Below are 23037 nucleotides of genomic sequence, written 5' to 3' on the forward strand. Positions count from 1 at the left end.
GATGGTGCTGATGACCTGGCCGCACTGGAGGGGGAGGGAGTGTGGGAGCCTGCCCTCCACTGGATGCCTGGAGGGCAGCATACAGTCCCCTGGACCAGAGGGGCTGTGACTCGGGCCACAGGCTCAGGTTTCCTAGCACTTCCTGCCAGGTCTCTGGAAGTGGCTGCCTTAGAAAGGCTGGTCCAGCTCAGGAGAACCCTGCTCTGAGGCACATGTTGCCACAGGCCCTTCTCTGGGTGGCAACACATACCCAGGACTCCCACAGTGGAGAGGTCCTAGCTAGATGCCCCCAGAGCAGATGCAGGCCAGAGTGAACAGGTGAGGACAAGCAGAAGCATCCTTGGGGCGGGGGGAGGGCGGGGGGCATGGGCCACCAACAGCAAGCCCAGGGGCAGGAAGGCCAAGCTAAGGGGCAGAGGCACGAGGAGGGGAGGGCAGGAAGTACAGAAACCAGGGCCTTGGCTACCAGACCGGGGCCCCTCTGGCTGGGGAATGTGGTGTCAGGGCCATTAATCTCTCTGAAGGCAAGACAGGCCCTGACCAGCAAGGATCACCTGCTGCATCCAGGCAGGACAGGCTCACCTTTCTCGGCCAAGGACACCCGGTAGTTTTCCAGAAAGATCACTTTAAGCCTGTCGCCCACAACTGGATCATGGTTGACGATGTCGCCAATGGACGTGACCAGCTTGATGATCTTCTTAGCCATGTGGTAGCCGGGCGCTGCCTGCAACGGGGAAAGGGGCACAGAGCACACACCCTGTACTCTGGGCAGGGTTGCTGGAGCCCAGCTTCGATGTGTCCAGCTGAGTGGCTCAGCTTGTGGGAGGGGGCCCCACGGGGGCTGAGGCCACAGCATCCTTGTGTGTCCTTCAACCTGACAGACGGGCCCACAGGGCGCAGCACCCCAGCCGCTCCCTTGGTGACGACCAAGTGCCTCTTGTGACAGCCCCTTACCCACACGCACAGATCTGTCAGCCTCAAGCTTGGTTTCCTGATTCTAGTTTGTTTTTCAGAAATGGAGACAGGGAAAAAGGACCCCTGAGAACTGACTACCAACCTACAGGAAACACGGGGAACCCACGAAGGTTCTAGGAGATGCCAGAGGGACACGGTCTGGGGGAGACACAACCCGATTTCTGTAAGAAACCGCAGAGGAAAAAAAGGGGGAAAGTGGACGAAAACCTATGGGATGAGACACAGCTGCCCAGCGCCGCGTGAGAACCTCACTGGATCCTGACTCAAACAAACTCAAGATTTCTAATAAGACAGCCAGCCAGGCATGTGGCCCTGGCTGGATATTTAATGACATGGAGGAATTCTTGTCAAGTGTTCTAAGTGTGATGGTGGCGTTGTGTGGTTTTGCAGGAAAACGGCATTGGGAAGACAACTGAAGAAGTTCTTAGGGGTGAAATGTTACAGTGTTTGTGTTCTACTAGTCAGGCAACAGGTTTGTGGATGTTCTATGATTCTTTTTTTCTCTAGATTTTCATTTCTAAAAAACATTTTAAAACTTTTTGACAGTCCCCATCTCTGAGAAATGCGTACGGAAATACTGACAAATGAAACAAAGTACTGTCCAGAATCTGTTTCAGGAACAGCAGGAGTCGGGGGTCGGGGGGTGGCTGAGACAGAACAAGGTGGGTGTGAACTGCTGTCTGAGCTGGGGGAGCCCACAGGGTGCCTCCACCTGTGGAGCTGCTCAAGTCAGAGCAGAGAACAAACCTGGGCCTGCTTGCAGCCCCCATGAGGCAGCCGTGCCCAGGCTCCTTGGAAAAGTGGCAGAGGGTAGGGACACGGGGCCTAGAGTCCAGAGACCTGTGGTGAGACCCGCCAATACCCCCTGGCGACACAGTGGGACTCCGCGATCATGTGTCCTGAAGCACATGCCACGGTAAATAAAACGCGTGAGGCCAGGCTGAGAGCAGGCCCACGTCTAGCTGATGAAGCATCCAGTGACTGATGTCCACTCAGCACAAAAGTGCAGGGGACGTGTGGAATGCTGGCAGTCACACTGAGGAACGGTGCTCCCCCATTGGAGGCTGGCCCTGGGGACCCCACTGCCCTGGGCAGGCAGGGGCCCCATCCAGCTCCCTTCCTGTGGCCAAGCTGATGAGATTCATGAACGTCCTGGCCCAGAGGCACAGCTGGGACCTCCAGGCTTTGTGTGCAGATCTGTGCCCAGCCATACACAGTGTCCACCCCAGATACAGGGACACTGCAGAAAAGCATCATGGTTTGTATGTTCCCGGCCAACGCCAAGCAAGAGCAAAGAGGCCGTCACCTCACCTTGCCCCCGATCATGACAGTCCTGGGCACAAAGGCCTGGGTTGGGTCCTTCTTTATTCCTGCAAGACAAACAGAAGACAGTCAAGTGAGGCAACTGGAGCCAGACATGCCTGAGCCTTGCACTTGCCTCAGTGACCAGCGTCCTCAGAGACCAGCCCGATGCAAGCAGTGCACTGCAGGAGCTTCCAATTACAGAACTCTGCACTGCATCCAGGTTGGTGCCAAAGGCTAACCAGAAGCAGATTCTTCCAGAAGCTTCAGTGGAAAAGCTGCACCTTTGTGTCCAGAACAGCCCAAGACAGGAGATCCTTGGGTCTGGTGACCAGGACTGAAGGCCCTTGCATGTGATGGGCACTTGAAAATGCGTTGACCTTGGGATGGTAGTGATCAACCTTCAGCCTTCGTGGGGTGTCAGTGAGACCCCAAGCCCCCTCCCTGCTGGGACAGAGGGTGAGAAGCCCCCCGGAGTTTTCCTGCACAGGAGCAGACAGTTCACCTCCAGCCCCAGCAGAATGAGGTGTCCTCGCCAGGCCACTGGGTTTTCAGATTTCAGCGGGGTGGTGGTGTCTACAGAGGTGCGGGGCTGTCCTGAGCAGTATTCACCAGGGTCGGAAATTGGCCAGGAGATCTACAGGAACCGCTAAGGGGTGTGCCTGATCTTTAACCTCTGACCTCAGGTTCCTGTAGTCCCTGAGTTTTGAACCTTCCCACTTCCAGATAGCGGACAGAGTGACCTAGAGAACAAGAAGAAAAAAAAAAAGCCCCAAATCCACAAGCTACATTGTAAAGAAGAAAAATATGCGAACTCCAGATCACTGAGCAAGTCCTACCGGGTCACGAGATGGGTAGGAGACAGGGCTGTGAGTGCAGGGTTTCAGGAATCCCAGCCTCCTGGGGAGGGAGAGGAGGAGGCAGGCGAAGAGCCCCTGAGGGCTGGGTGGGTGGACTATGTCAGCCCCTCTCCCACAGGGAGACCTCGGAGAGGGGCCTGGACATCCTGGTGGGCAGAGGCCCACAGGCCATGGCGCCTCCTGAGCCAGCCTGGACTTGGAATCACTGAGCAGGGACACAGCCTCAGAGAGGGACGTGGCCTCGGAGAGGGACACGGCCTCGGAGAGGCGTCTAGAGCTGGGAGGCGTGCAGCTGCCCTGAGCTCACAAGGCTCTGGCCAGGATCTTGATGCAGCTCCTCTGACCCCAACACACAGCTTCACCACAAATGAGGGAAGTGGAAGCCGCCCCCCGTAAGTCTCCAGCCTATGAGGATGGTCAACGCAGACAGGAGACCATGGCCCAAAGTGCAGCACCAAGGTGGGGGAAGCACGGGACACAAGGCAGAACAGCCCCATGAGGTGCAACCCGATCACAGAAACCACAGGGAGAAGAAACAGGCAGAGACTCAGAGCAGACACAGCACGGAGCAGAAAAGGAGACAGCGAGCCATCGCCGGCAAAAGGAGGTGGGAGAAAACACCAACCACACACCTCACTGGAGCCCCGGGAGGAGAAAGCCGAATCCAGGTTTCCATGGATTTCAGGGAACTTCTTAGACGGGATAGAAGACACCAACCAACACGCTCAGAGGGCCTCGAGCATGGAGAGAACTGACCGGATGGCCAGTGGCTGACACAGCTGAGCCGGCCGAGCGCCGGCCGAGAGAGTTGCCCCGCAAGGCCACCCTCCTGATCGCGCTGCCCGAGGAGAGAGGGAGGCCGAGGACATCGCCTCAGCCCAGCCACCCTTCCTGGGAAAGGCCACTGACGCCGCGGACACGGAAGACCTCGGGTCACAGGAACCAAGCAGGAGGGCGACTGGACGGCCCTCACAGCAGACTGGGACCCAAGTCAGGGCACAGCGAGGGGAGCTGCCCATGGGAGACCACACACAACCCCTGTGCACACACACACACACCAGCGGAAGAGTGGGTGGGAGGCGCACACCCTGCCAGCCCCATCTGAATGCTGCCACGGCCCCAAGCAGAGGCTGCGCAGGGGCAGTAGGCAGCCCTGGCCACCAGAGGGGGCGGGGAGGGAGGGCAGGCCTCCAGGAAACCTGCCCCGCTGCTCAGGAGCAGGGGACTCGGGGGCACCACTGGGGCAACGACAAAGGAAATGCAGAAAATCACAACTGTGAAAGCAAACCACAGCACAAAACAAGGTCTCTAGGAACTGCCGTCTCTGACCCAGGAGACGCCTGGGTCACACGCAAGGCAGGGCGCTCCCCTGGGTCTTTTCTGAGCGTTGGGTCAGAGTCGCTGAACGGAAACCGGCATCTGAACTGTCTCATGAGTGACTGGGTGGGGCCCCTGGGACCAAGTCTCCCTCCTGCGAACTGGGGCGCTGACATTCTCCAGAAGAGCTGTATTTGTGGTTCTTTTGTTTTCAAAATTAGGATTCACTTTACTATTTTACTATTAATATTACTATGTTACTTCTGCTGCTACTATGTTACTATTACTACTTACAAAATTTTAAAAACCATGTGGGTTTCCTTCAGTCTTTATTACCTCATTTATAGAACTAGAAAACGTTGATAGCAACTTTGTGGTTTGGGGGGGTCTTCAATTCACCTGTGCTTCAAAATTAAACGCCATTTAAACCTGCTAGTTTCAGGTGTACAGATGTAACATACTATCTCATCTTCCAAAAGTGCACTTCAAAGGCCTCCCTTGCTGAGTAGTGTCTCCAGGTAACTTTAAACAAGTCCAATAACAATAATAACTAAATGGGAAAGAAAGGCTACACCGAGCCTACAACCTAGCCTTCAGGGCCCCCAGGGCCCCACCCCAGAGGCAGGGTGTCCCCTGGGCCCCAAGCTCCCCAACCTCTGAGTTCACATCTCACTCCTTGCAGCTGCTCTGCCCTGAACACAGAAAACCAGAAACCGCTGCTTAGCACGAGCGTGTCACGTCAGAGCGAGCGCGTGAGAAACAGGCCTGGCCCACGGTGGGTGTGGGCAGGGCACTCACGGTTGTACAAGGTGACCACGTGCAGGCAGTTGAGCAGCTGCCGCTTGTACTCATGGATCCTCTTCACGTGCACGTCGAACATGGACAAGGGGTTGACCTTCACCCCGTACTGCTTCTCCAGGAAGGCGGAGAACTTGACCTTGTTTTCCTGGGAGAACAGAGGTAAGGACGGTGGGCTGTCCACAGGGCTGAGCCTGTGAGCCCGTCAGAGACGTGGCAGGGAGGGGCGCCCCAGGGACGGGGGCCACGTGGGCAGAAGCGGGGAAGCGCGACCCTGAGAGTGGATCCACACTGATCAGAGCTGAGCGAGAAACCAGGCCAACAAGCACACCCTGGGGGAGAAGCGAGGGTGAGAAAAGCAGAAAAAGGAGACGAGAAGGCAGGACGGAGACCCGGAAGAAAACGCTTCTTTCTGGGCCCCCAGGGCCAGGCAAGTGGCGTAGCAGAGGGTCAGTCTCAGTTTTCAGAGGCTGTCCAGAGAGCCGGCCTGCCTGGCCGTGAGGCGGCTGTGGGGGGCCTGGGGGCGCAGACAGCACCTCGAGTGGAGATGCGGGGCCTGCGTCGATTCCCACGCGCTTCCCCCCCAGATAAGCTCTCCCAGAGGACCCAGGGCTCCTCCGCAGGGCTGAGTGGGGGCTGGGCTCCTGGCCCCATATCAGGCCTACCTGCTTGACCTGGGCCACATCCCTGATGAGCGCCTCGTCCCCGACCAGTGGCAGCAGCTTCTTCAGTTGGCTCAGGTCTGTCAGGAAACCCTCCCCGATTCTCTGCAGAGCCGTGAGGGAGACAGGGCTTCCGTGCTCTGCGTCCCCTTTGGCCGCTCCTCTCCACCACACCCCCTCCCAGGAGATCCTGTACACCGGGGGCCGCTCGAGAACACGGGAACAGCTCAACAACGACTGCATTCCCAGTTCACACATCTCGTCAGGACTCAAGCTGGACCTGAAGCCCAGGACCCCCTCTGAACTCCTGCATGGACCACCAGGGCTGCTGACCAACCGCCAGGCTGGTCACACCTGTGGGTGGCAGTGCCCAGCCCCTCGTCCAGGAGCCCCCACCCTCCACACGCAAGGGGGTGGGTCGTACCCACACAGCCCCAGGCGGGCCCGGGGGCACCGGCCTCACCTCCACGATGGTCTCTGCTAGCCCTGGGTTACACAGGAGCAGCCAGCGGCGGGGCGTGATGCCGTTCGTCTTATTCTGGAACTTCTCCGGCTCCAGCTCATAAAAGTCCTTAAAGCTAAACACAGACCACAGGTGATTCGGCAAACGCTGGTTGGAACAAGGCAGGCAAAGAGCACAGGGCCCTCTGGAGGAGCCCCGGACCCAGCCTAGTTGTTCTGTCTCCCCAGGAGCCCGACCACCTCGGCAGGTGGCTGGAGCCTGGCCTCCTCCCAGTGGTCCTGACAGCAGGCCACGGACAGACAGTGGGGATGAACCGGTGCATCACACAAAGCCTCAGGCCAGCCCTGAGGACACAGGCCACAGGGCGCTCATGGCAGGTGTCCCACTCGAGGACTGGGAGGAGGACTGAAAGACAGAATTCTCAGATCCTGTCCCATGGAGAGGCTGGAGCAGGGAACCTGCCCTCGGAATCCCTCCTTCCTCTCGGGGATGAGCCCCAGCCCTGACCTCTGCCCTGACCTCAGCCCTGACCTCCCCCCATCTGGCCCGGGCCCCTCATCCCTAAGCAGGGGCTCCAGGAGCAGATCTTCCACCTGGAGAGATGGAGAACACCGACAGCCGGAGGGGCTCCTGGTGACAAGAGGGCTCACCCCCAGCATCGCCCATCAAGCCAGAGGCTCACCCTCCCACCACCGAGTTCTGGGCGGTTATCGGCCTCAGCCACTGTACTGCAGGTGGCAGGGATGGGGTGGGAGCCGAAGGGTGCTCCCCACTCACACTGACTGCCTCACGATCTCCGAGTGGATCCTTGCCACGCCGTTCACGGCGTGGGACCCGATGACACACAGGTGCGCCATGTTGATCCGCTTGCAGTCCCCTTCCTCGATCACCGACATCCTCCGCAGGCGGTCCACGTCCCCAGGGAACAGGGCGGCCACGTGCTGCAAGGACAAAGTGTTGAGTGGGGGGAGGGGCTGTGCCCCCAGGCCGGCCGCAGCCCAGGCTTCAGAGCTGAGCAGGTGCTGTGTGACCCACAGGAAGAGATGAAGATGCTGCGCCCAGTGGCCCAGGCAGGATATAACCACATAGCATCCTCTCTATGCGTGACAGAGAAAAGACACAGGTGACCTTCCCCCATCACCCAAACACTGCTGTGATGTCTCAGGGGTGACTTTCCCCATCACCCAAACGCTGCAGTGATGTCTCAGGACAAAGGCCTCTGGCATGCCAGGAACAGACACTTACATCTGAACCTCCTCCGATATGGGAAAAAGGGCTCCCCCCAACCCCGAAAGCAGGGCTCCCAGTGTGGGGACCAGCCAACATCTCTGCCAAAGGCCAGCCCCCAGGCCCCAGGCCCTCTGTGAGCAGAGGCTATTCTGTTCAAGAAGCACCTGTTCCAGACCTGACAGTCTGATATGGAGTGAAAAGGAAGGCCCAGGGGAGCAGGCGTGGCCCTCCTCCCCACATCACGGCAGGACAGGCGGGCCCTGCAGGTGTACCCCCGCCGCCCTGCTGTGCTCACGTCCAGATGCCTCTGATTGATGGCGTAGATGATGTCCAGGTGCCGCGGCAGCAGCTTCTCAAACATGGACACCGGCCAGCGCTCCAAGGCCTCAGGCAGCACCGTGTGGTTGGTGTACGCACACGTCTTCTTGGTGATTTCCCAGGCCTGTGACAGTCCAGAAACCCCACAACGTTCAGAGAAGACCAGTTCCTAACACTCCAGAAAACCCACAGTGTTCAGAGAAGACCAGCTCACAACACTCCAGAAACCCCACAATGAACAGAGCAGACCAGCTCCCAAAATTCCGGAAACCCCACAGTGAAGAGAGAAGACAGGCGGCCGGATGCCAAGCCAAGGGGCATGTGTAGGGTCAGAGGCAGGTGCTCAGATGCCACCAGGAAGGGCCCTGCCAGCCGCACGTCTCTGCTCTAGGGCCTGGAGCTTCCCAGACCTGTGGTGAGTGCTTTGCCCGTCGCTCTCCTGATGTGACCCAGCACACACACCGAATCGATTCACTCTCCTGACATGACCCAGGACATACACGGAACCAAGCACCTCTTCGCTACCTGGGAATGGCCCCAGTTTCCTCTGCAAACCCGACAGAGCTCCAGGCAGCTTTATTTCCACCAAACTGACTTCATACCCGTGGTCCAGGGACAGGGGGTGAAGTGTGCGGCCGCGCCCTCTGCTGGCCAGAGGTGAACTGCATGGTTCAGCCCCACCCCAGGTGCAGCCCGAACCAGAAAGGGGCTCTGGCACTAAAAGGGGGTACAATGGCTATATGTGTTGATTAAATTTAGTGACATCAAGAAAATCCCACTGAAGAGTATAGGACCAAAATAAGTGAGGTAAGGAGAACAAGCCCATAAATAAACGATGTACTTCTGTAAGCTGAACACCTCTGGGTCTTTGGCCACAGTTCTAAGATGACGAAGCATACGTGAGAAGCTCCGAGAAGTGTCAGAATCATTTTCTTGTCCAGAAAACCGCTCTTCTCTGGCCTTTGCCCTGCTGCCTGTATTCAGCATTCTGCCCTCGGGAGAAACCCCAGACCCGCTCCTGTACGTCCTCCTACCCCCGGCCCTGTCTTCCCAGGGACAGCGTCCCTCTCTTCTCCTGAGGCCCCCAGGGAGGCCCCACTCCATGTCCCAGGACCAGCCCAGCCCTCAGCCCCGCCGTCGGGGCGGGGTGTGGAGCTCACCCCGCGCCAGGCCTCAGGCTCGGTGCTCACCTTGTCCCAGTCCACCTTCTCCACATCCACCAGGATCCGCACGAGCTCGGGGATGGCGAGGGCTGGGTGGGTGTCGTTCAGCTGGATGGCCACCTGCGTTGACATGGGGCGACCACTTCAGTCCTCTCGACCACTCGTGCAGAACTGGGGTCCCCAGCTGCCCACCCGTGGAGCCTGGTCACGGGGCCGGCTGCAGACAGTGGATGGCATGGCACAGGCTCCGGGTCCCAGCGTGGAACCCAGCCGAGGAGCAGGGAGCAGGTCACCTCGGAACGATGCTCCCGCCTGGTGGACACAGGTGGCTGACCTCTCCACTGAGCCTGCAACCTAGCTGCTCTGCCCAACGGGGCCCTTCACAGCATCCCAGGCCCAGTCCCTGGGGACATGGAGACCCAGGCTATGGAGCCACTGCCCGCCTGGCCTGGCCTGGCCCACCCAGCCCACCATGGTCAGAAGGAGGAGGCCCTGCCCAGAAACGGCCCGGCTTTGGCTCCCCGCTCAGCCCCTCTGCAAGCACACCTTGTCTGGAAATGTCTCAAAGGAGGTCCTCACAGGGTCGCGGCAGCCGAACTTGGATGACTTGAAGCGCCGTATGATGTCCTGCAGGGTGGCAGCCACCACAAAGTACTCCTGCTTCAGCCGCAGCTCCTTCCCCTCGAAGAACTGCGGACATGCCCAGAGGACATGTCTGGGCTCAGCCTCGGCCTCGGGCCCTGGGGCCCCCAACCCAGGGCGGGGCCAGGCTGGGGCTCAGCCCAGATCTGGGGCCAAGGTCAGGTGACCCTCACACAGGGAAGGAGTAAACGGGCAGCCAGAAGTGGGTCACAGCGCCCTGTGAGGGGCCAAGGCCAGGAACACAACCTCCGGGGTGCAGGTGTCTAGAGGCCTCATGCCTGAAGCAGGAGCCTCTACTTGCAATCTTGGGGGGTGGGATGGGGAGTGGGGGGGCATTTTCCTGTGAGCCCTTCAGCCCAGGGCCTTGTGCTGCTGTGTACACATATTTCACTGGTAAAACAGAAACCACACCCACAGAGCTGGACAAACCCTAAGGGCTCGTCCGCTAAGAATCTGGGGGCCGTGGAGCATGTGGCTGAGACCCCCATCTGGCATGTGAGGAAATGCCTACAAAGAGATTTTCAAACCACGACCGTGTGGGTCTCAAGGCGTCACTGCAGGACAGGCACTGCCGGCCCCGCCCGATAAGTGCATCCCCCGATTCTTAGGGAGCCCCACCAGGTACTGAAGAGCAGACTTCAGCGGCAGGTGAAGTCTGAGGGCTCTGCGGCCCTGTCTTTACGGGGAGGACTGGAGGTGTGAGGCTGTGGGCTCCTGGGCCCCCTCAGGGATGCCGTGTCTGCCCTCACTATCAGGAGGTCAGCTGAGACCAGTGTGAGGTGCATGGGGCCCTGATGGAGCCCAGCTTCCTGTATTGAGAGGCAGCACAGATGGGAGCCCCCTTTCCCCCTGGTACTGCAGCAGCTGCTCACATTGTCGTTGGGATACAGGACTCTGGAGATGTTCTCGGCCAGGTTCCGGTCCAGGACCGCCTCGATGTAGCCACCCACGTTGACTGAGGGCAGAGAGCGGGGTCAGGACCCGTGAGCCTATCAGGCTCCCAAGCACCCTGATGGGTCTGAGGGTAAGCACTCCCGAGCAGAAGGCGCCCCACAGTTGCTCTGCTGCCCGGCCCCTCCCAGCCCCAGGCCCTGGCTCTTTCTGGAGGAGGTGGGGTCCCTGGGAAGCCTAAGGCTCACGGGGAACCCACCCTCAGCCCTCCCGTGCTGGGGAGCCTCGTGGGCTGTGAGTGCAGCTGGGGTCGGTCTGGGATCAGGCCCCAGTGGGGACAGGAGGGGACGCACAGTCGTGGAGCTTGAAGTCGTTGGGTGCCTTGGCGGACCACAGCCTCATGGTGTTGACAGTGTCGTTCTTGTAGCCCGGCACTGGGGTGTCGTACGGCATGGCCAGCACCACCTGCCAAGGGAAAGCGTGGTCCCCAACCTGGGCTGTGCCCCCCGAGGCTGGGGTGGCTCCCTCATAGAAGCAGCCTCCCGCTAGTGGCTGCCACCCACCCTCCTCTGGCTTCTCTCCTCCTGTCCTGAATAACACCGACCTCTCTCCGGCCTCCTCCAGCTCCTACCTTCCATGCCAGTGTCCACGGTCACCTGGCCTTGGGCAGCCCCTCCTCCTGTGTCCTCAGCCCCCACCCTCCATGCCTGCCCTCTCCTCCCTCAACTCTGCGTGGGCAACTTCCATTCCGGGACTCGCTGGGCCTGGCCCCACACACAGCTGCTATTTCTGACCATGTCCCATGTCTGTGGAGGCTCCTCCTGTGGCCTTGACCTTGAACTGCAGCAAACCAAAGCGGCCTGCGTGATCCCCACTCCCCGTCCCTGTGTCCTGGAAGCACCAGTGCGCTCTAGCTGACAGAGGCGCCCCTGCCTCGGGTGCCTGCCACCCTCGGGCCCTCCTGTGGGGCTGCTCACACTCAGGTCCATTTCCAAAGGAGGCTTTAGGGTGTGAAGGCAGCTCCCAGAGCCACAAAGGACTGGGTAGGGGGCTATACCCCAGCCTCATCCTTCCCTTCCATCTCCCTGCAACCCTGTCCCTGACCGGCCCTGTGTAGCATCTCCAAACCGCTCCGACCCTCTCCATGGCCCGGCCCCACAGGAACGCCCTCATCGCATCCCGCTGGGGTCTCCAGGCCTTCGTTCACTTGTCTTCTACAGGCACACACACCTAGAAGACCAGACCCCTTCCCCACTTTTTAAAATTAAATACAACTTATTCTTGCATCTTGGGCTGCCAGCCTGCCTGGCCTGAGTCCCAGTTCAGACTTGAATCTGGACGGCCCACAAAAATACCTGTGGCTCATGGGCTTGCCCTGTTTTTGCTCATCTGCCCAGATCACTGGACAGAAGACTCTTTCTTACTCACTGCAAACTATACCCCCCGCCCCGCCCCCTACAAAGCCCTCCTCTGACCCTCCTGCCATCTCTGAGCTGGGGGGACTCTGTGTGTGTGCCCGCCGGGGCAAGCACCATGCTTTTCCAGTACCTGATGTTTCTGCCCCGGTCCCCTTACCAGGGCCCAGCTGGGTGGGAATGCTCCGCTCTGCGACATCCGCCCAGGGCTCCCTGCCCAGGGCACTGATGGCTCCAAATGATTGGTGAGCCACACCGGGAGGCCCTACTGAGAGCCAGGGCTACACGTTGAGTGAGCACCGGCCCCCGGGATGCAGAGCTGTTCTCACCAGCTGCCCCCAGTGCCCTGCCCCTCCCGGCACCAACCTGCTTGCCACAAAACACCCTGAGACACAGCTCCTGTTAAACTACAGTGGTAGCTTCACGGTTGGGGTCTGAACCATCCTGACCAAGTGTTTGGGGAGGCAGCTCCCACAGGGAAGCCCCAAGGGAAGCCCCTGACACGAGGCAAATTGAGGGTCCCTGTGCTCAGCTCCCCGCCCTGGCAAGCGCCCGTGGTACCTGCGTGTCCAGCCAGCGCACGCCTTCGGGGCTGTGCTCCACACGCCCGTAGAAGTGCACGGGCAGCATGTACTCCGGCCGCGCCTTCTCCCAGGGGTTCCCATAGCGCAGCCAGTCATCAGCCTCCTCCACCTGAAGGGGCAGCAGATCAGGAGGGGCAGCAGGTGGGGGGGCGGCAGGTGAGGATGAGGGGCAGCAGGTGAGGGAAGGCGGCAGGTGAGGGCAGGGGGCAGCAGGTGACGGGGGGAGGCAGTCCTGGGCATCGGTGGGCCCCACCCTCCACCCGCACCACCATGCCAGCCAGATGATGAGCCCCAGCATGGAAACACAACTGTAGTTGATTTACAAGGTAAAGATTCCCAATTCTGGTCAAGGCTCTCGATTTAAAAGTGAACGCTTTGGACTATTAGGGCTTCCCTGGTAGCTCAGCTGGTAAAGAATCAGCCTGCAATGCAGGAGACTCCAGTTTGATCCCTGGGTCGGGAAGATCCACTGGAGAAGAGATAGGCTACCCACTCCAGTATTCTTGGGCTTCCCTTGTGGCTCAGCTGGTAAAGAATCTTCCCGAAATGCGGGAGACCGGGGTTTGATCCCTGAGTTGGGAAGATCCCCTGGAGAAGGGAAAGGCTACCCACTCCAGTATTCTGGTCTGGAGAATTCTATGGACTGTATAGTCCATGGGGTTGCAAAGAGTCGGACACAACTAAGTAACATTCACTTTCACTTTTGGACTATTAAAAAAATTCACATAAAATGCAGAAGAATAGATCAAAATAAAAAGCCATTAAGAATGGTTTGAATTTAGCAGTAAAAGGGAGAAGTCCTGAGGCACACTGACAAACCTCGAGATGTTACTCGGAGTCCACGCACTGCGTGACTCCATCTACATAACGTGCCCAGGACAGTCAGGTCAGGAAAAAGAAAGACGGCTCTGTCTACACCACATGTCCAGGACAACCAAGTCACAGAGACAGAAAGGAGGCAAGTCCCAAGAAGGAGCATTTGGGTCGTGGTTTGGGGACAGTAACGTGGCTGAGGTTACTGCTTCCCGAGTCCCTCCCTCAGGACTCCACAGAAGGCAAGACCCTTCTGCCTGGAGCAGGCAGACACTCATCACAGAACTGGTCCTGCCTTTGACTTCCTGGTGGCAGGAAGGTGTTCCTTCCCTGTACATCAGTGAGGTTCCAACGTCAGAGCCTGGTCCCCTGTGCAGAGCAGGATCATGAGCTGTCTGCAGAAGCAGCATCTTTCCAAATACAAGAGACCCAGCTGGGCTGTGGCCTGAGCCCGCCAGACGTCCTGTAGCCACACAGAAGCCACGTGCAATGAGAACGCACGGGCAACAGGCCCTGCTGGCCGAGGGGATGGCACGCAGAGCACGGAGCACCCGGGGCCCTCAGCACCAGCCCCCCTGCCCGCTCCGCTCTGCCCAGGGCCGGAACGCAGTCTCCCTGGAGGAGCAGAAAGTCCAGAAGCAGATCCGACAGTGCCTGGAGACTTTCTTGTGCGCCCAAGGGCCGCAAGTGAGAGAAGGAAGAAAACCACACCCACCTGCCAGCCATTGACAATCTTCTGGTTGAAAATCCCAAACTCATAGCGGATCCCGTAGCCGTACGCCGCCAGGCCCAGGGTGGCCATCGAGTCAAGGAAGCAGGCTGGAAGTCCAAACACAGGGACAGTCAGCAGATCCGAGGCCTCTGAGCCCAGGCCCGGACACCGAGGCAAGCAGACAACCCGTGTTGGGGGGGCAGCCCCCAGGGTGGCAGGCAGTGGCCACCGTGGGGACCTGTTGGCCTCAGGTCTCATGAAAAGGAAAATGGACCCCACCTCTGAGGCCCTTTGGCCTGAGAGCCTAGGGCCAAGACAGCACCAACGTGGGGACTACTTGGAGGCGTGGGAAGGAGGATGAACACAAAGGACATGGCCAAACTCGGCCCATCTCCACACACCGTCCCCCCATCAAGCGGGGTGCACAGGGCCTTTCCCCCGATGTGGGGCAGACCCAGCCAGGGGTGAAGATCTGTGGGATGTTTCATCTGCCAGAAACATATGCTGCACTTATAATGTCTGCAGAATTTAACTTGAATTCTGAAAACATAAACACACACACACAACGTTAGGGTATTTGCTCCTTTCACAGGAGGATGCCTCTCAGAAGGGGCAGGTGGGGCCGCTGCATGGTACTGTAAACTCTGGGGCCCTGCACACTCCAGGGTGGCACAGAATCGATCCTCTCTGCTCCAGAAGCTCCAGGCCCAAGAGCCCAGCAGGACACAGTGCAATCCGTCTCACTGGGACTGCTGCTTCCACTTCCGAGTTCTTAACCCAGTTCCTTTGCCCCATAAAGGCCGGCAAAAATAATTAAAACAGGAGAGGGAAAAATACCCCAAACTAAAAAAACACCAAACTGAGGCTACTCTCAAACTGGGTAAGAGGGGAGCGACAGTTCCGAGAGGAACAGCTCTGCCTCTTCGGGACAGTCAGCTCACTGCTGTAAGGCAGGAGCAGGTGCTTTAAGTTGGGCTATGTTTGTATATGTGTGTGTGATTCTATCCCTGTCTCCCTCCCAATCACGAGGGTGGTAGGTGTGTTGGAAACCTCTCTCTGCACCAGGTCCCCAGGACTGGCAAGTCTGCTCTCCATAATTATGAAGTGCCCCATGTATGAAAGAGAACAGTATAAGTTGATTTTTTCTTCCTACCGGTGGCAAAGATTCTGACCTGGAGGACACACTGTCCCATCCACTCTGAGGGACAAATGTGCCCCGACAGGCCAGCGCTGGGAGCACGGCTGACCTTGGCCTTGCTGTGTGCGAGTGAGCACACTGACCAAGCGCCATGTCAGGAAAGGCCTGTCCTGCACGGGGGCCAAGGTTACCTGCCAACCTCCCCAAGCCTCCGTTCCCCAGGCCAGCGTCCTCTTCTATCTCCTCCAGTTCTTCCAAGTCCAGCCCCAACTGTGAACAGAAACAGAGGTTAACATTTTAATAGTACTTCATATTTTCCCTCAAGTAATAGGTGGAAAGATATTTAAACTCTGTGAGATTGTAGTAATCAGAGGTTGCTGCTAAGTCGCTTCAGTCGTGTCTGACTCTGTGCGACCCCATAGACGGCAGCCCATTAGGCTCCTCCGTCCCTGGGATTCTCCAGGCAAGAATAGTGGAGTGGGTTGCCATTGCCTTCTCAGAGGTTAGAGTCTGCTTATAGACTTGAGAATCCAACATTAAAATTTGGTGTTAGGATGTGGGGAGAAGGGAATGCTCCTACACTGCTGGTGGGAATGTAAATTGGTACAGCCACTGGGAGAGTAGTATGGAGGTTTCTCAAAAAATTAAAAAAAGAACTACCATATGATGCTGCAATCCTACTCCTAGGCATGTATCAGTGAAAAGAAAACCTAACTGGAAAAGACATGTGCACCGATGTTTGTTGCAGCACTTTTCACAACAGCCAAGACATAGAAACAACAACCCAAATGTCCATGGAAAGATGAATGGATAAAGAAGATGTGGTATATATCTGTGGAATATCACTCACCCATAAAAAAGAACGAAATAGTGCCATTTGCAGCAACATGGATGTAACTAGAGATTATCATACCAAACAAAATAAGCCAGACAAAGACAGCTACTATGTGATAATGCTTATATGTGGGAACCAAAATATAGTACAAATAAACTTATTTATAAAATAGGAACTTTGGCCACTTGATGCAAAGAGCTGACTCACTGGAAAAGACCCTGATGCTGGGAAAACCTGAAGGCAGGAGGAGAAAGGGGACGACAGAGGATGAGATGGTTGGATGGCATCACCAATTTAATGGACATGAGTTTGTGCAAACTCTAGGAGACAGTGAAGGACAGAGGAGTCTGGCAAGCTGTGCAGCTTGGCCAAAGAAAAAGAAAAGAAATATTTAATGACATATTTACATGTGAACTATTACATCATTTGATATTGGCTCTTAAATAACTTGGGAGTGGTGGGGGTATACGGGAAATCAGACCGGCCATGACTTGGGCTTGAAGACTGGGGAAACCAGGTGATGATGGTGTGTGAAGACGTTCATCACACAGTCAATTTCCATGTATATTTAAACCTTCCTATAATTTTGTGTGTCCTTGATGGCACACTCAGGAGAGAGTGGCTTCTTCTGAATTTCTAGTTTTTAGCGGAACCTGCTCTGAAACTGGAGCCTGGGGTGATGCAGCGGTGGGATGTTTTTTTCTTTTTTAAAACATTTTTTTAAAAGTCTTTATTGAATGTGTTACAATATTGCTTCTGTTTTATGCTTTTTTGGCTGTGAGGCATGTGGGATCTTAGCTCCCGGTACCTCCTGTTTTGGAAGGTCAAGTCTTAACCTGTGGACCACCAGGGAAGTCTCCCGTGTTTTATTTTCACACTGCATTGTAACTTGGGGACCTGGGGAGGAGGCCGTCCAGCGCTGCACCATCGACAGTCCAGTTCACAGCCTCTAGTACCCATGTCCTGCCTGAAAGGCAGGCACTGCCAACATGTGTCTGAGATTCTCAAGTTCCATCACACGGAAACTTCCCAACGCAAGCTTAACTAAAAGCTAAACAGCAAGTGAAACAGCATTTTAGGGGAAAAAAATGTACAATGTCTGAAAAGATGCATGCCTCCCTGTACTTTCCACTGCTTGTATTAGTCACTCAGTCGTGTCCCATTCTTTCCAACTCCATAGACTATAGCCCACCAGGCCCCTCTGTCCATAGAAGCTCTAATACTGATGCAGAGAGTCAACTCACTGGAAAAGACCCTGATGCTGGGAAAGATTGAGCGCAGAAGGAAAGGGGACGACAGAGGATGAGATGATTGGATGCCATCACCAATTTGAGGGACATGAGTTTGAGTGAGCTCCAGGAGTTGGTGATGGACAGGGAAGCCTGGCGTGCTACAGCCCACGGGGTCTCAAAGAGTCATTAATGACTTAGCAACTGAACGACAACAATTCCGAGTAGGAGAGAAGGGCAATTTTACAAGCAGGTGCAGGACAAGTGTCTTTACGGTGGAAGAGGGGAGCTGGAGGTGGGCCACCAGCTCAGTAAAGAGAAATGGAAAGATATCAGGCATTTCTGCCATGTGGGCTGGGCATGTGACGCACAATGGTTGAGAAGCTTCGAGCTTCGACATCAAAACCTGCCCCCGTCCCTGCCCTCTGGGCATTAGCTCCCATCCAGTCCTCACTTTCTCTCCTTGAGAAGGTGCATCGTTCACCACCCATCCCCTCAACACCCCTGCGTCTGGTCCCAGATGGCAGTACCCGCCTCCGCAGGGCCTGGATTAAGGCTCGGTGCCCACAGGAGGCCACCCCAGCAGCCCGGCCCCAAGGACCACACCTGATAGATGGCTTCATCGCAGGCATTCTGGAGGCCCAGGTTCACCATCGTGTTCTGCAGGGTGCGGCCCATGTAGAATTCCAGGGACAGATAGTAGATGCGCTGAGGGAGCAAGAGAAGGCATCTGAGACAGCTGGTTCCACCCCATGTAGAAGATCCCAGTGCAGAGCGGACCTTCTGAGAGGCTGCACCCAGCCAACACTGCACTTACCCGCACCCCTAAAATGGGCTCCCTCCCTTCAGCTTTGGCCAATGTCACCTTTCCAGGGGCTTCCCCCAAGGGAAGGTCCTTCAAAAGCAGATTCTGTGCACTGCCCTTCTGGAGTCACTAAGTGGACAAAAAGGAACCTCCCCTGAGGACAGGGAGGCGGGGCAGGGAGGTGGTGGGGAACTGACCCCCAGGGCAGGCGGAGCCCTGTCTGTGCTTGGCAGGGGTGAGCCAGCCCTGCAGGGTGAACAGCTCCTGACACCTGCACTGGGCACTCAGTGCCAACAGCACGGTCAACACAATGGGAGAGACGGATGGACATGTCTGCCTATTTCCATCTGCTGCCTATTTGCTGACTTTGGGGGACTGAGAGATAAACTTCTGTATAAAAGAAGAGACAAGCACTGACACTTGCTGGGGATCATGCAGGATTCCAATGCTTCCCTCGCCTGGGGCTGTCTGCCCCTGTGACCACCCGATGGGCCACGGGCACAAAAGGCAGTGGCAGAGTTGAGATCCAGCCCACAGAGTCCTGCTCCTACACGGGACCTCCATGCTGCTTCCAGTCATCCAGAGTAAGGCCTTGGGGGGACTTCCCTGTTGGTCCAGCAGTTAAGGCTCCATGCTCCCAAAGCAGGTTTGATCCCTGGTTAGGGAACCAGATCCCACAGGTCACAACTAGAAAGATCCTGAATGCCACAATTAAGACCCAGTGGAGCTAAATAAAGATATGTATTTTTTAAAAATATAATTTAAGAAAACTTTCCATACGTATCAAATCTACAAATCGAAAGAACATGCATGCATACAAAAAAAATACAGATTTCAGTCTCAGACAGCCTTTCTTCCACGTTTTTTGATCATATGAATGCCTGGCTTCAAAATTCCCATCCACGTTCCAGTGTCCTTTAAGTCACAGACTCATCACAGTGTAACATGCTTCTCTCTACCCACCATGGCTGTCACTGCTGCTCACGGCCCATTGCTTCTTCCTGACCTTTCATCGTCCTGGACGGTATTTACCCTACACTTGAGCTGATTTATTAGTATATGGGGTTCCCACAGGGCTTGGTAACCAACGAGCAAACACACCGAGATGACAGTGCCTAGCTGTCTGAGCGAGTGAACATCTTGTGAACATTCCTTTCTCCCAGGCACAAACAAGGGGCATTTTCCCCCACCGGCCTCCTTCCAGGGTTCTCCTGAGAGATTTTATAAGAAGTTGGCAGGTCAGGGATATGGTTGAGATGTTTTCATTTTGCCTGTAACTATTCATACAAATATGTATTATAAAAGTTGTAGTTTGATCTTTCCAACTTTTAACTAGCACACTAGCACTAGGAAAATAGCGTGATTATCTCTTTTCCTAAGAGATGGGTGCTGAGGCATAAAATGTTGCAATCAGCCTTAAAATCTTTGAATCTGTTTCACTTTCCTCCCAAGTTGAACACAGGTGTCCAGGGTTCAGCAGTGTACTTAGTTCTGCAAACAGGCCCTGGAGAGTCTCCTATGGCTCCCTGCACAAGAGGACAGCAGGGACAACCATGGCACTGGGGTCCCTCAAGCACTGTCCCCACTCAAAAGGGACCGACCAGGGTCAGCCCTGGGCTAGGCACCTCTGTAGGCCCCGCCTGGCCGGAGCTCTGGTCTCAAGGTCTGTGCCTTGTTTCCTGCTGCTGTTTTTGCCGGTGTGAGGAGTACTTTTATAACTTCACCACACATGTTGATTTTGCTTTCCCCAGTTTCCTTAAGACAGTTTGGTGTGAAACCATCAGAACCGAAGGTTCTTGAGAAGCTGGCCAATGACATTTGAACCATACAGACTGGGTCCCGTCCTGGTTCCTTCCCCGGCAGATGGGGTGACATGGTCCCTTTATGTCCCTGAAAGCACCATGTCCACCCTGGACTCAGCAATGCTGGGCCCCTCACCAGGCCAGATTTTCAGGGAGGGGTGTGGAACCTGTAGAACAGGGTGGTAATTCTGGAAAAAACAAACAAAAATAGCTGAGGGCACAGGCTTGGTCCAAGAAAAAGCCAGGGGCTCACCTGCAAAGAGCCAATACTTGCTGGCCTCAAATTCTGCTGCTGTGGGCCCACAGCCCTCTAGGCCCAGCCCAGTGTCCCGGCACTATCTTTGCAACCCTGGACAGAGCCTCCTGGCTCAGGGGTTCTGACTGAAAACCGGACACTCATCTCCTGGAGCCTGAGAACAGCAGGGACCCCTTAACCTTGAAACACACCTCTGGGGAGCCATGTCCAGGGCTGAACTAGGTCACTGAACCTTTTGGCTGGGTTCCTTCTTTGCAATACGGTTGTAACAAGTGTTATATGGCTTAGAGGCAGCCTTGATTTTTATCAATTGGGTTTATTTATTGCATGCAGCCCACCCTTCGACAAAAACAGATGAAAACATAATCAATGCAAATATTATACAGCATATTAATCTCCTAAAGGGTCTTAAGGGGCTTCCCTGGTGGCTCAGATAGTAAAGCATCTGCCTGTAATGCGGGAGATCCAGGTTCGATCCCCAGGTTGGGAAGATCCCTTGGAGAAGGAAATGGCAACCCATTTCAGTACTCTTGTCTGGAAAATTCCATGGATGGAGTAGCCTGGTAGGCTACAGTCCATGGGGTCGCAAAGAGTCAGACACGATGGAGTGACTTCACCAAGAGTCTTAGGAGTTAGTGAACTCTACGAACATGGAGTTTGATATAAATAGGTATAGCCTCATTTTGCTCTCTATAGAACTGAGATTAATAATAACAGAACTGGGCTTTCTGAGATCTCCAATTTCCTCCCCCTCTCCTAAAAGTGTGTTTAGAGCCCTTGTTTAACGGCAGGGTCTGAATGCTCTGCAGGAAGAGGAAACAAAGAATTTTCTCAACACTTATGGCAATGAAGCCGGGTGCAGACTGGGGCAATCCACCCCCCGCCACCAAGAACCCAATTCTATCTGTGCCAGGGACATGCAGCCGCACAGCCTCCTGTCATCTTAACTCACCAGTTGCCCTCTCTCAGCACAGAGAGGCTCCTGCCAGACAAAACTGGCCCTGACATGACACAGGGACACTGATCACTGACCCAACACAGAGGTCAGCTCCAGTGGGACCGCCCCTACCAGCCTCTCCAAAGCCTCAGAGGCCCCCTTGTGTCTGTTATCCCACTGCAAGAGGAGAGCTGCTGTGGAGGGGGGCGGGTGGCCCCCTCACTGGCCAGAGAGCTGAGGCTTACTCCTGTCCTGAACACGTCTCCACATCCACGCCATTGCATCCGAGGAGCTTTCTGGAGGAAACGGCTTTCTATATAAAATCACAACTCTGCTCGTATGAAGAGGAAGGGTGGTATCTACCACACATCTTAGGGCCCAACCTACAAAGTCACACTCAGCACGCACCCTTGGAGTGAAATCCCAAGGAATCTTGGTTTCCCCTAACTGGCAGGCTGTGTCTCAATTGAGACCACAAACTTTTTTTTTTTAAACTTTAGGTACTGTTACCTACGATTAGAACATAGGTCTGTTTGCTCAAAGTAAATCTGGGAAATGTAAAATGGGATAAAATTACAGGATTTGAGAACCTGCAGGGATCTTAGAGATCATTTAGTTCTGCAGGGAACAGATTCACTTTGCGCTCCATGACGTCAGTTTAGTCCTGGGCCGTCTACCTCACATGCTGCTAAGCCCTACCTACGAAGTCCACCCGGCCCATCCCAGAGCCAGACAGTCGCGGAGGCCTCCTTGTCACTGACTGATAGCCAGAGCCTGATCAATTTATATTAAGTGATCTGGACCACGTCAAGCTCCACCTGTGACTCAGCATTATAACTCAGTGTTGTGAACAGAGCTGTGCGTGCCTGCTAAGTCGCTTCAGTCGTGCGACCCTATGGCTTCTCTGTCCATAGGATTCTCCAGGCATGAATACTGGAGTGGGTTGAAATGCCCTCCTCCAGGGAATCTTCCTAACCCAGGAATCAAACCCATGTCTCTTATGTCTCCCGCATTGGCAGGCAGGTTCTTTACCACTAGCGACACCTGGGAAGCCCGGTAAACAGAGCTACTTTCACCTTGAAGTGACATTTCAAGGCTGAGAAAAGATACTAAACTAAAACTGAAATTATATGTAATCCCACTCCAGAAGATCTAGCGAAATCTTTCTGTCATCCAATCACCTTTCGAAATTTCTGTATTCATTTCTCCTGCCCTTTCGCCATATTCTAAGAACCCCCTTCTCTACAAGGTAGAAAGAGCTAACCATCTATTGCCTGTGTTCACCTGCTTCGTGTCTTAAAATGTATGGGATCCCATATGGGTTAGAGCCTGCTCTGCTTACTGAGGGGGTGGGGGCAGGGTGGGGAAGGAGGTATATCTGAAAAGATGTATAAAGTCCTCTCAGTCTTCTTACTTGTATTTCTTATCAGTGGGACAACCAACAAAGCCGAGTGAGGTCTGCAGGTGACAACACTGTGATGGTGTGAACACCCCAAGCTTTTTTTAAGTGCTCTGTTATAAGCCAGTTTCCCTGATTTTTTTCCAATCACATATTTGAGTTTTTAGAGGTAAACTGTTGGTTATCAAGCCTAAAACTTACTTTCAAATGGTTCACAGAAAAAAAAATGTATTTATAAAGAGAGAAGGATATAACAAACAAGTTAAAACTGGGGAATTCGGATAAAGAGCATATGGGAATTCTTACATCACTCTTGCAACTTTTCAAAGTCTGAAATCATGTAAAATAAACATTTAAAAATCATCAAGGATTTCTCTGGCTGTCCAGTGATGAAGACTCTACCTTCCCAATGTAGGGCACAAATGTTCGATCCCTGGTGGGGGGTCTAACATCCCATATGTCATGTGATGCAGTAAAAAAAAATAAATTAA

At 55.2% G+C, this 23037-nt stretch overlaps 1 protein-coding gene across 1 annotated transcript in view; it reads right to left on the reverse strand.

Moving 5' to 3' along the window:
- PYGB (glycogen phosphorylase B) overlaps positions 1-23037 on the reverse strand; it is a 33972-nt gene that overhangs the window by 5141 nt on the left and 5794 nt on the right. Inside the window, exons 2-16 of the mRNA XM_055431032.2 lie at positions 17954-18055; positions 15475-15553; positions 14149-14252; positions 12598-12729; positions 10975-11086; positions 10603-10685; positions 9635-9778; positions 9116-9208; positions 7903-8049; positions 7155-7318; positions 6378-6492; positions 5918-6019; positions 5253-5400; positions 2287-2345; positions 583-724 (exon numbers count right to left, since the gene is read on the reverse strand). Of these exons, the coding sequence (XP_055287007.1) occupies positions 583-724; positions 2287-2345; positions 5253-5400; positions 5918-6019; positions 6378-6492; positions 7155-7318; positions 7903-8049; positions 9116-9208; positions 9635-9778; positions 10603-10685; positions 10975-11086; positions 12598-12729; positions 14149-14252; positions 15475-15553; positions 17954-18055 (1726 nt within the window). The remainder of the gene's footprint in view (positions 1-582; positions 725-2286; positions 2346-5252; positions 5401-5917; positions 6020-6377; positions 6493-7154; positions 7319-7902; positions 8050-9115; positions 9209-9634; positions 9779-10602; positions 10686-10974; positions 11087-12597; positions 12730-14148; positions 14253-15474; positions 15554-17953; positions 18056-23037) is intronic.

The sequence above is a fragment of the Moschus berezovskii genome, chromosome 15, assembly GCF_049115385.1.
Source record: "Moschus berezovskii isolate FMDL1 chromosome 15, NW_MosBer_1.0, whole genome shotgun sequence".
Classification (NCBI taxonomy): Eukaryota; Metazoa; Chordata; class Mammalia; order Artiodactyla; family Moschidae; genus Moschus; species Moschus berezovskii.